The sequence below is a fragment of the Phalacrocorax aristotelis genome, chromosome 6 (genome assembly GCF_949628215.1).
Source record: "Phalacrocorax aristotelis chromosome 6, bGulAri2.1, whole genome shotgun sequence".
Lineage (NCBI taxonomy): Eukaryota > Metazoa > Chordata > Aves > Suliformes > Phalacrocoracidae > Phalacrocorax > Phalacrocorax aristotelis.
This window is the reverse complement of record NC_134281.1, coordinates 40,699,473-40,712,172: the sequence shown is the minus strand read 5'-3', so window position 1 is coordinate 40,712,172 and position 12,700 is coordinate 40,699,473. Positions and strand designations below refer to the sequence as shown.

The 12,700-nt window shown below is 37.3% G+C and overlaps 1 protein-coding gene across 6 annotated transcripts in view; it reads left to right on the top strand.

Annotated features, from left to right (window-relative positions):
- MIER1 (MIER1 transcriptional regulator) overlaps window positions 1-12,700 on the top strand; it is a 42,813-nt gene that overhangs the window by 26,680 nt on the left and 3,433 nt on the right. For 5 of the 6 annotated variants that reach the window (XM_075097330.1, XM_075097331.1, XM_075097333.1 and 2 more), the window contains 8 exons: window positions 1,270-1,402; window positions 3,576-3,640; window positions 3,960-4,032; window positions 7,402-7,553; window positions 8,127-8,208; window positions 9,543-9,637; window positions 10,163-10,290; window positions 11,970-12,109. In XM_075097330.1, coding sequence (XP_074953431.1) covers window positions 1,270-1,402; window positions 3,576-3,640; window positions 3,960-4,032; window positions 7,402-7,553; window positions 8,127-8,208; window positions 9,543-9,637; window positions 10,163-10,290; window positions 11,970-12,109 — 868 coding nt within the window. The remainder of the gene's footprint in view (window positions 1-1,269; window positions 1,403-3,575; window positions 3,641-3,959; window positions 4,033-7,401; window positions 7,554-8,126; window positions 8,209-9,542; window positions 9,638-10,162; window positions 10,291-11,969; window positions 12,110-12,700) is intronic. The other variant, XM_075097329.1, reaches the window with a different exon arrangement.

Below are 12,700 nucleotides of genomic sequence, written 5' to 3'. Positions count from 1 at the left end.
CTCTTAAATGGATAAAAATCTCAATGTCTGTCACTGCTGTTAGCAGCAAGAGGAGTCATCTTTGTCCCTCTGTAGGGCGCTGACACTTTGTAGTGTGCTGCAGAAGTGAGGGCCGCAACGATTCACAGCCTGGCACTGTAAACACAGCCAATGGGTTAGCCTAATTGCAGACTTGGCACTGTGGCTGAATGGGATGTAGGTGTTCACCTGTTCTCCCCCAGTTTTGTTGGGGTTGGAGCAAAGGTGATGGGTTGGACTGGGTGCAAAGAGAGCTAGCTAACCTGTTATGATTGTTTGCCTTGGGGTACAAGATTGAGAGCTCTGAAATGCTTGCATACTCTTAGCAAAAAGGCAGTAAAATACATCTGTAGGAGTGGAATAATTTTACAAATCATTCAAGCTTTCTCTACAAGTGCTCATATTTCTACATCCTATTTATCTGTACTGCACTTAGCTATTTTCTATTTTTAATCTGCTTTAAGCTGCACATGTGATAATACCCTAGTTGCTGGTAAAGGTTCACATAAACATGTGCTGTGCCTAATGCTCCTGTGTTAGAACTAGCACGTATGACTGCTTACGACATAAGTCATAAAACACAAAAGATATTGACAACATGCATTGAAATAGAAAACACTGTTACTTTTTTAAACCTTTATCATTTTAATTTTCATTAATTGTAATAATTCCCATAGTTGTTGTGGTTTATCTTCTAATAAAGAAACTTGTTCTAATTTTTGATCTTTTAATGACTCGATGTTTATACTCAAGTCTAGCAATATACTATTCCTGTGAGGTTGAACCACAGTATTGGCGTTTAATTTTTATGGAAGGTACCCTTTCCATTTGATTGAGAAAAGTCTAGCCAGTAAATAATTCCTCCCCTTTTTATTGAAAATCCATAAGGAAGGGGTTTAAAGACCAAAGTAAAATTCAATGTTAAATGAAAGTAAATGAAAACTGCAAGGATTTGCTTGACTGATTTTAAAAAATTAGATGTGATATTTAATTGTGGTTCATATTTCTGATTTGTATGTTAGAGTCTGCGTGTTAAATTGATCCACTTAAGATCCTGGTCAGTACGTAGTATGATGTGTTTACTCATTTGTTGTGGCCCAGTCTGGACAGGCCACAATCTATACAGTCACTGCAAGTCAGATAAAAGATATCTGGGTTTGATATGTTGGCAATTTTGGAAAAAATATTGCCAAAATAGTGTTTGTCCCATACAAGAGATAGGTGATCTTCTGTTTATTTTTTATATTTAAGGAGGAGACCATAAAAGATTCATCAGGTCAGGAAGATGAGACGCAGTCATCTAATGACGACCCGGCACCATCTGTTGCTTCTCAAGATCCACAGGAGATAATTCGCCCTCGTCGATGTAAATATTTTGATACAAGTATGTACAGTTTAGTACCAAGCACAGTAATCTCCAGATGATTGACCCTGTGTTAAAAACTGCTCCAGTTAACATCGTATTCTGTTTCTGAAATATGGATGTTGATACCTATAGACGTTTGTTTGTTCTCTTTTATAACACTGCTCTTGATTATCCTTATGCTCAAAATAATAGGCAACACAAAAGTCCTATTTTTAACTGAATGCTAAGACTTTTCTGCAGATAAAGGGCTCTATGTAAGGACAGTAGGTACTTTCTCTCCTTAGAAGAAAGGATTAAATTTGCGGGAAGATTTAAATTTCTACAGTTTGAAAAAGCAGGCTTTCTGACAGTGTAAATCCTTTCATGACACTACTCTGAGTTTTGTAACAGTCCAGTTTGTGATCCTGCAAACTGGTTTGTATGGATGTGCCCTTCAGAAAAATTTTCTTGTACATGGATTCCACAGGCGGTAAATGACTGTTTAGTATGGTATTACCTTACCGTTGTAGTTTCAGCGTCCAGTTCATACTAAGGATGTAGGTAAAAGTATTTGCAAGTAGGAAATTAACTGTTCCAACTAGATAATTACTGCACAGTGCATGATTATCATGACAAGGCCCGGTGACACTGGTTTATGTGCTCATTCAAGGAAGGTGAGAGTCCAACTGAAGGAAAAAGTAAAAACTGAAATTTACTAGAAATAGGAACCCAGATTTCTTCAAGATCACTAATACAGAAAACAAAGCAATGAAATCTGAAAAAGGCCAAGAGATTGTTAAACCTGAAATAATGCAGGGGGAGATAATGATGAAGAAAATTTGCTTCAAGAATTCCACATTTGATACTGTTGCCAGTGTTGTGGGCTGAGTATTTTATCTCGTTTCATTTTAAAATTGGTCTTGCGTCTGAGAGTGTAGAGCTAGTGTTACGTAGCTGTCCTCTAGACAACTCTCATCTCTGTGGTAATCTTACTTAATGGGTTCTGAACCTTTTAGTATCAAGCTATCAGCAGGGCAGTTTGGACAACAGGTATTTATGTTTCTTTGGTGGAAGCAACTGTTGCTGATGTTTGAATTCCTACAGATCTATGTTTCAACAAACTAAAGTTAAAGCAGATGTTCTTTATGATACATTATTCTTGATACTTGCTAGCAGTGACGTTGTAGAAATGCAGTTTTCTAATCTGTAGTTTATTTTAATCCAGAAATGCCAGGGAGCCTCAGCATGTAGCTATGCAGAGGGTTGCAAGTATCTTAAATGAACTCTATTTTTTAAACATAGCATTAGCATAATGCAAGTGGATTGCATTAGGTTTGGGCTTTTTTTACAATGTTCAGCTGTGTATAGAATGTAATTTAATGTACAAATGATTTTAGTGCCGATATTGTCACATGCTATATATAAACCAGATATCGTGGTTGCTTTCAGTACCTTGTGAAAGGCAACTAGCCTATATCATAAAGAGCTTAACATTTTTGTCAGTCCTTATCCGAAATAATCTATTTTAAATGCTGCTGTGCACCTCTGAGCAGTACATCTAAGCCTAATAAATCCCAGTAAGACTGACAAAAGCACACTTGCAGATTTCTCACACCTTGTGCTGTAGTCTACCATGAATTCACTGACAGCTGCTGTAACAGCAGTAACTAAGCTAGGACCTTGTTGAAAATGGTGTTGAAACCCACATGTTGTTGCTGAACATCCTCATAGAAATAATTCCAGAAAGTAACTGTTTGTAGTAAATTTGGATGTGAATCTTCTGAACTGCTTCAGAGCTGGGTGAGGGAAAGAAAATGTTAATTAGGTACTAGTAAAATTGATGGACGTATTCATTCATGCCTTAACTTTTGAGAGCCTCTTGTGTATCTTAATCCATTCCAAATAGGAACATTGGGTGGGCCATTTTTTAAAGTTGTCAATACTGAAACATTTAGTATTGTCACTAAAATTGCATTTGTGTGGTGTTAGATAAGACGGCAGTGGGGCAGAGCAGGGCTGCTGTGTGTCTGGAGGCTGGTGGGATGAGAGGCTGGGCTCATGTGCCCCCCTTCACCCTCGCTGCAGTGCCCCCAGGAGCTGGCTGTGACATTCCAGGTCCCCTCAATCAGCCTGCTTTGCTGGAGGCTGGCGTTGGCATGCACGGGCCCCATCACAGCTCATTTTGTGTAAATGTTTGAACAATGTCTTGTAGATAGTGAAATAGAAGAGGAATCTGAAGAAGACGAAGATTATATTCCATCAGAAGACTGGAAAAAGGTAAATACTAAGTTCTGTTTTAAAAGGCTGTATTTTGTGAATGAGTTAATCTGTTACCTAGTAGCTTTGAGCATTGTAGATCACCCAAGTCCTCTCCAGTTTTTCCCCATAAATATGAGTTTTAATAGTAAGAAGTGTCAAAGACCTCCCCAAACAGTCAAAAATCCATTTCCATATAGCGCCTGTTAACTGTATTTTTAGATTTTGAACAGTGAAAGTTTTAAGGGGTAGAAAAAAGAGGTGGTCATTCTCTTGTTTGCTAAGAAAAAACATCACAGCTGCGGTTGCTTAACTTCTTGTTTCTGTTATTTCAAAACAGGAAATCATGGTGGGCTCTATGTTTCAAGCTGAAATTCCAGCTGGCATATGCAAATACAAAGAGAATGAAAAAGGTGAGACTTAGGACTATTACCATTATCACTATATTTGAGACTATTTTCTAATGGGGAGAAATAAAAGATTTGATTGATGTCATGTCTTGCAAAATAAAAGAGCTCCTTCAAGTGAAAAATAGAACCATCAGCTCAAACTATAGTTCATCCTGTACTTCACCATCAGAGTTTGAGTCTTGGAAGGGGAAAAGATAGATTATATTGCTGGCCTGTTGCCTGTTGAACCCTTGTATTCTAATTTGGTAACATACACAAGATTTCTATGTAGCTTATGTTGACCTCTTCACCTAGTATAATTTATCTAAAACAAAATAGATAATAAAGAAATTTTGTTGCTGGAATCGGATTAACATGTTAAAAGAGGCAAAATGGTACCAGCAGCTTTGCTTTTCACATTTTTTAACTCTTCAATCAGTATTAAAGAACCTCGTGTTCTACTTTTGGGTTTTCTTCCCAGGAACTTTCCCCACCCTAACAGTCAGACCAATTGGCTGCATGCTGTCAATATAATCAAGTCAGCAAAGGTAGACCCAGTTTAAACCCAGCTGTGAGTTTAAAAGAAGCAAATTTTCCTGCTTGTTTGGCCCATTACTGAGAATTTGTTTACACTGCAGGTCAGTTTGAGACTGTGGCTTTTGTAGTTTTATATGTTAGTTTTTAAACTAACCAGCACAAAACTCAGTGCCTTCCTTGAATCTGAGTATATACTCGAGCAGTAGTAGTAGTTGCCTTGCTCCGAGCTCCAGGTTGCTGTAGCTACTCTGTAGCCCGATCTAGCTAGAAACTGTAAAAAGAGCGTCCTGCTATTGACCTAGAGCAGGCTCACTCCGAAGCTGACACATTCTGTCAGCTCTGGACTTCGTAGCCAGAGAGGTTGAAGAGAATGTAATTTAAAACTATGTGAAAAGTCAGGAGCTTTCATTAAAAATATAACATGGCAAATTAGAAAGCATCTGCTTTTTAGCTGTGAAGAAGTTGCTCATAGCGCACTTTGCTGCTTCTGTCTGAAAATAGAACTTGAACTATGCATTTGGTTGAGACGCAGTAAATTATGCTTTACTGGTCAGTCACCTGCTTTGCCTGATATTTACTTAGCTCTAAATGACTTCTGGTCTCCAATCATAAAAAAAGATATAGCTGCTTTGTGCGCTGCAGTAAACTATATAAAACAGTTTTCATAGTCTTGTGCACTGCTCTTGCAGAACAGAGAACCTACGTCATGGGCAAAAGCCATTCAGGGGAAAAGTTAGGGCTATTATAGTTTATATACCAGTGGGGTTTTATATCTTCTGCCATTTTTTCCTTTGTGCTGTATTTTTTTGTAATCTTTGACAGGACTCCAACTGGCACATTAATGAAGCTTTAAAAGTTGAAAAATAAATGTCTGAGGCTATATATTTAGTTCTTTCACGTATGTATCCCATCATCTTAGTTCTCTAACAAAGGGGAAATTCTAATTGTAAATTCCCAAACACTAAGAAGACTAGACCTTTCATATCCAGTCCCATAAGCAAAAGCACAAATATACTAGAATAACTAGTATTAATAACAAGTATTAAAACTAATACTAGAATAATACTGAAGAATAACCACACTGCTTTTCAGAATGTGTTCTGACGTGCTGTTATGAGGTAAGAATGACCATGTAAACTCCAGTGAGCTAATTACAGTGGACTGGCTTTCTGAGGAGTATGCCAGGAGACCAAATTAGCTGCTACTAAACAATTTCAGGTTATGAAAAATTTACAGAATTAGAAGATAATGTTTTCAGAAGGCTTGGACTTGAAAATTGAAGGATAGCTCTGAAAACTGAAAGGTGCTGAAGCTGCTTTGAGACTTATTGCTGTCATTCATAAACATTGCAGTGTACTTAGCTTGCATCATTAAGGGTGGATTAGAACCAATTATGAGTTATCTCCTGAAAAGAATTGTTGATTCTGATGGAGTTTGTATTCCAAAATACCTAGAATCTTTTTCTTAAATGAGCATCCGCACGTCAGATTAGGACTAGCTTTTGGAAGAAAAAAGCTCCCAGAAATTGTTTGGACCTGATTCCAAAGAGTGTGTTTTTTGTCAAATTGAGCTGTCTTTCTTTGCAAGACACTTAATAATTTTCCTTACCAGTTTAGGTTTTTTATTTGCAGTTTACTTTCATGTTAAAAATATTTTTTTTCAAGTGGAGATGCATCTAGTTGCCACTCTGACCTTTCCACCTGCACAGAATGCTACTGTATCTTCTCTTCCTGTGCTAACCATGCTTTCCCAAGCATTTGTTCCTTCTTTCTATTGTTGAGTAACAGTCAAAGGTGCTCACTGACCTAATGGAATCAATGTTAAAGTTACTTTCCTGCTGTTTTTTGTAAGGTTGTCTTTCACTGAGGACTGAGACACAAGCAATGTCTGGATACTTTCCCGATTCTGTTTTTTTATAACCTGAATTTTACTTTATTTTGCTGTTTGATATGCTGTATGTTGTTACCATAATCCTGTAAAGCTTGTAGGTTCTTCAAAACAAAAATGGGAGAAAATTCAGAGGATATGCCATTTGGCTATGTTCCTCCCATTAATTTCTGTTCACTGTGGCTTTCCTGGTCTGCAAGCTCATGCCAAAGCTCTGAAAAAACAATAGAGATTTGGTAGCATTAAAATTCAGCCACCTTCACCTGAATGATTTTGTTTTAGGAGGTATTTGTTGGAAGTAGTAGGAAAGTCTTAGCAAACTTTCCTTTCAAGAGCTGTTTCATTTCAGAATATCTGGCACCTGGATGCCATCTTCTCTGGAGAAATAGTGGGCCTTGTTGCTGGCTTTTGCTAGCCATGTTAGCTGGGACTTTTATATTTAGTCTTCCAGACACCTAGTAGTGGTTTTAGTACCATTTCTGGTGGTGTGCTTTTTGGTTTTATGTGACTGATCCTAATTGTCTTGCAAGAAAACGGATATAATTAGTTTCTGAAATAGTTTTCCATGTCTGCTGGCCACCATCAGCAAAACTGTGCTGCTTTTAGGGAAAAGGCATGATGGATGGATCATTCAGGGACTATGTTGGGTGGTTCTGCTACCTCGTGACTTGAGTGGCTTCAGGAAGAGGACAGGGAGGTGGTGTTTCTGAAGTTTCATAAATGGATTCTAGAATCTAGAGCACTGATTATGCCAGAGATTTGAAGCAATATAAGGTATGGTATCCTAGTCATTTGGATCACTGCATTTGTGAGACTATCTTCTACCTGTTCTTGTGTGTGTTTTGGATTAATGTTGCTGCTGTAATGATTTCCAAGGTTCCATAGTCACTAGCTTTATAAGAGAGAATAAACTTCTATATCATTGTTTTAGCTTGTTTTTCTTTTTTTTTTTTCCTGCGGTTAATTCAGTGTATGAAAATGATGACCAGCTGCTGTGGAATCCCGACTTCCTACCAGAAGATAAAGTGATCGAGTTCCTAAATGAAGCATCAAGGCGTACAGGTGATGAAAAAGGCCTAGATGCAATTCCTGAAGGATCACATATTAAAGATAATGAGCAGGTATATATAAGAATAATTAGTATTTTTAGTTTAATATTGCCGAATTAATTATCCCTTTATTTTATTTTACTCCCAAGAATGAAAATTGATTTTGAAACAGCTTTATTATTCCTTGTGGAAATAGAAATATGATGTGGTTGTTTTCCTCTCTACAAATACTAAACTGTTAACTTAGGCTTAACATTGCTTGACATGTCAGTGCATTATTTTATATATAAATAATTGTGTATGAATGAGTTCTGTTCTTTCAGTTACAGATTGTTTTAAAGCTATACAAATGCATACTTATTTTTTTCTTCATCCAAAAAACCTCTATTAATTTTACAAATGAATGCAATGGATGAAAATGTTAAAATACTTTAGCTGGATATACACTTGGTTATATAATTAGAGATTTGGAAATTTAAGCAGAGGAAACATGTATTTGTACTGTCTTAAATTATATTACATTCATTTAAAGAGTTTATTTTTAATCTTTTAATAGGTATTAATGATTTACTAAGTGTGCTTCTGTGGCACAACATAAATTAAGTGGTATCTGGAATGTTAAATGTTGTCATTTCATCTTTCCAGGCACTGTATGAACTGGTTAAGTGCAATTTTGATACTGAAGAATCATTACGAAGGTTGAGATTCAATGTAAAAGCAGCCAGAGGTGAGCATACACTGGAAGTTAAGTTTGTGTTGTTGAACTCTCTTTTTATTTGTTACACAGGTATTGGGTTTTGCTGTCAGCAAACTGAGCTTTACTGCATGTAAGCCTTAAATATCAGTGCCCATTTAAATGAAACCTTCAGTGAATCTCGTATTGTTCTCTGAGAGAATGGAATTAGCAGATGTAGTATAAACAGGTACATGCTCAATAGGGCGTGTAAATTAACTTCCTGTCCGTAGAGCTTTATATTTATGTCTGTGCCTTTAATAAGAAGCTAAATATAAAATTGCTTCTTAGCAACTGAATTATGCATTTATTGGGCATTTTGTTCTTTGTTCTTCTAGACCTTTTCAGTCATCAGTGTTAATGGAACAAACATAAAATATAAAATAATCCACAATTCTAAATAAAGGCAATGAGCAGCTAAATCTTTTATTTAAAAAAGTATAACACTAAGACTTCTCTGCTCTTAAAGATGTTTTTGGAGCCTTGAGCATCTCCAGTTTTAGTATTGATCTTTACTCAAAGAAACAAGAAACTGAGAGAAGGCACAAGTTATTTTCCTTGCACATTGATCTGTTGGTTCTGCTTTCAAACCTGTGGCTTCTCCAGAGTTTACTGTGCAGATCATAAGAGAATAATGATCAAATAGAGAAGATTAGTTTGTTCTCCCCCTATTTTAGTCCTTATTTATTCACGACCTTAAGAATCAATAAGGCCAAATAATATTAAGTTCTTAGAAGTGTGGCTGAAATTTATTAGAGGTTTATCCTGGCTTCAGTGGAGCCAAGATTTCCCATCCAACATTATGAGCAGTACAGTTTCTTTTTCTACCTAATTGGAATTAACAGCCTATCATTGGTGGCTCTTGCCAGCAGTAAAGAAGATCTTATTCCTCATTCCTTCTCCCCTGCTTCTTCCAAATGCCAGCAGCCAGTTTGAGTCTGTGCTATGAACTCCTTCGTGCTTGGCTTGAAGGATACCTGCTTCCTATGGTTCCAGGGGCAGAAGGGTGAGACCCAAGTTTCTAAGCCCTTCTTCCTCTTTCTGCTGCCTAGTTATTTTCCCCACACAGCAGGACTGGAGTTACGGACCATTTATGACAGTCCCTACCGACTAGCGACTTAGGGCAGCCAAGTTTCCCACCTACTCACTAGAAGGGAGAATTTTCATTTTTGTCCTAGTAAGTGAAATTTCTGGAGGTGGTTCTCATTTAGTTAGCAGATGGTGTAAGTAACTTGAATATCACGTATGTTTTCTGTCATTTAAGTTTTCTTTTATTGGCCATATGCTTTTTTGTTAAGTATTTTATTTATTGCATTTCCTTACTATAGAAGAATTATCTGTTTGGACAGAAGAAGAATGTAGGAACTTTGAACAAGGACTGAAAGTCTATGGCAAGGATTTTCATGTGATTCAGGCGAATAAGGTAAACACTGATTTTAAGTGTAATTCTCTCTTTTTTTTAAAGCACAATGTCATTGTAAATAAATTATTAGCTTCAATTTCCTTCACAAATTACCATATGTACTAATTATAATTTTTACTAAATATATGTCCAGATTAGTTTGTCGAAGTCCATAATCCTCTGTACCTGTAGCTGTGAACCCTAAGTTCAGAAAAGTGCAAAAATCCTGCTGTGCATACTTACGGGGAGATGTGCATCCCTAGAGTCTTATTCTGGTCTTGAATAGACTGGTGAAAGAGACTTGAATATTTCTCCTGAAGCTGTGGCTTTCGGCACTTCATGGTATCTTCAGTATTCTTAGAAACACTGTTAAACTTTACATTACAATTTCTGGGCCTCTGAAATTTCGAGTCAATAGTTTCCACTGTTTTCTATGTTGTGTAAAGAAGCACTGACTTTGAATTTTACACCTTTTGATTTAAATGGTACTTTTTTGCAAAAAATATATTTGAATTCATCAAAATTTGCATGGCACATATTTCCTAGGTACGAACAAGATCAGTTGGTGAGTGTGTAGCATTTTATTACATGTGGAAGAAATCAGAGCGTTATGATTTCTTTGCGCAGCAGACCCGATTTGGAAAGAAGAAATACAATCTTCATCCTGGTGTAACGTAAGATGTGCATTATTATGTGCTTTTACACATTGGATCTAAATCTTTATTTTATACTGCTCTAATGTGAAATGGTGTGGCAATGCAGGGATTCCATGGTCCCAATATGCAGCAGGAGAACAGCCAAGGTGTAAGAAAAGCTTACTAGTGCGTATAATGAAATTTATAAAATACATTTATTTGGGACAAGGCCAACAATTTGCACTGAACAACTCTTTAATTTAGTTTGTTTTCGTTTAAAAGTTTCACAAATTTAATACTTCTGCAAATACATGGAATTTTTTTAAATGCTTGTTTAAACACATTTTATACAAAGGCATTCGTCACAAGTTTCAGGTGGGATTTGCGGTACGTGCTGTAGTATGCTCTTGAAATGTATTGTTTGGCAAGAATTCCAGCCAACGCAGCACCCTATACTAGGGCTTTTTTGGGTGTATATAGCTCCTTTCCCCATTCACATCTCTGCTGGGCAAAGAGGAAAATATCTGTGCATAGCTGTGTGTTTTCCTCCCTCAAATCTGAGCAAGTGAGCCAACGTATTCTTCTGCCCTTCATTCCAATGCTATGATTTTTGTATCCCACTCTTTCCGCTGACGTTCTCCAAGTCTTTTTACTATTATTTTTTCTCCTTATTTGTTCCTGGCTTCTCTGTTGGCCCTTCTTTTTAATATTATTGTTTCTTTAAACATTTTGGAATTGTGTGTTGGACCACTGAAGTGAACTGGCAGTATGACATTAAGGGTTGCCATCTGTGGCTTTGTAATGTAGGCTGTTACAGAGAAGTGCCCAGAGCTGCTGGATTTTCTTAACCAGTTGTCAGGGACTGTCTGTCTCCCCCCCATCTTCTTCTACTGGGATTTTTCCTTTTTTTCCATTTTTGTCCAATTTAGTAGACATTTTTTATTGTTAATCAAAACATTCTCCGATTCTTTTGCAGTTGACTGCATATGGTGATCAGAAGAAATGTCATTAAAGATTGTACTTGTCTATTCATGAATGCTTTTGCAGATAGATGTGGGAATCTAGGGTGTACTATCAGTTCCACAATAATTATGTGTGAGGATATGCAGTCCCTGGAGTTAATCCAGACTAATGCCCTATGTAAAGGGCTTTACCAACCAGCTTTGTTTAAATCTTTCATAAGAGATTTACTATTAGTGACCTAAATTGCAGAACTGTAATATATTTCAGATATGGAAATGTCTTATCTTTAACTCTGAAGTTTTAAATTTTTTTTTAACTTTACCCCTTTTGAGATTGTATGTGCACAAAACTTATTTACTTTAATGGTATCTTACCACTGCCACAGCAAATTGCAAGAGCTTAGTATGAACCTGCCTGAGAGCATCACCTTGAAAATACTGTCCACAACATCGCAGCATGTGGAAGTTTCTGCCTGTGCATGATCTTGTGGGACTTGACTTAAGCATAGGCTGAATTTATATAAGCTGGCTGCAGTGATTGGTCAACAAATGCATAGTTGCTGTGGACAAACTGTACATGGGCCAGTTAACATAGGAGATCTTAAAGTTGTTAACTCTGCAAGATAAGTCCGCATTTCAAAAGAGAAAATGTGAATTGGTCACACTTGCAGTATATGCAGTGAATATTTTGGTACAAATAACACCAATCCTTTACACAGCAAGGAAAATGCTGAATGTGCTGTTTCTGTTGTGTAGAGATTATATGGACCGTCTCCTGGATGAAAGTGAAAGTGCTGCTTCCAGTAGAGCTCCGTCCCCTCCTCCTACGACTTCCAACAGCAGCACCAGCCAGTCTGAAAGGGAAGACAGCACAACCAGCAACAGTAATCAGAATGGTAAGTGCGTGCCCTGTCCCTCCTAAACAGAGTTGCCAAGACATCGCAGATGACAAGACAAATGAGAAATTCAGCTTGCCTCTCTAAAAACCAGTCTGTTCTAGTTTTAAATATTTTCCAAGGTGTTAGCAGCTTTAAATTAAAAAAACATAGCTTTTTTAAAAAACATTGCATTTAGCCGGTGGTCACATATTGAAGATAAATCTCCATTAGATTCTTCCTTTTAAATATAAGCCATCTGTTACTGTCTACCCTGTGCTAGTGTAGTGTAACGCTGACTGTGAGGAGTCCTCTGCGGGTTATTTAAAACAACTGAAGTGGGAACTGGGCTATCATGCAGCACACTAGTGCTTCTCCAGTGCTTGGCTCAGGAACACCGTTAGCTATTCTTACCACATGTGGGGCACTGAAGGGCAGTTAGGAACGGAAGAAGGGCTGGGTCACAATCACTCGTAAAGGAAGAAAACCCCAAAAGCAAGGGAGAGCTGTCCTGAAGGAGCAGAAGTGAAAGCAGTAGCAAGAGGAGGGAGGAGCTTGGGGGCTGAATGTATGCAAATAAATCACAGAGGACAGCATTGGCTTTTTAGTTCA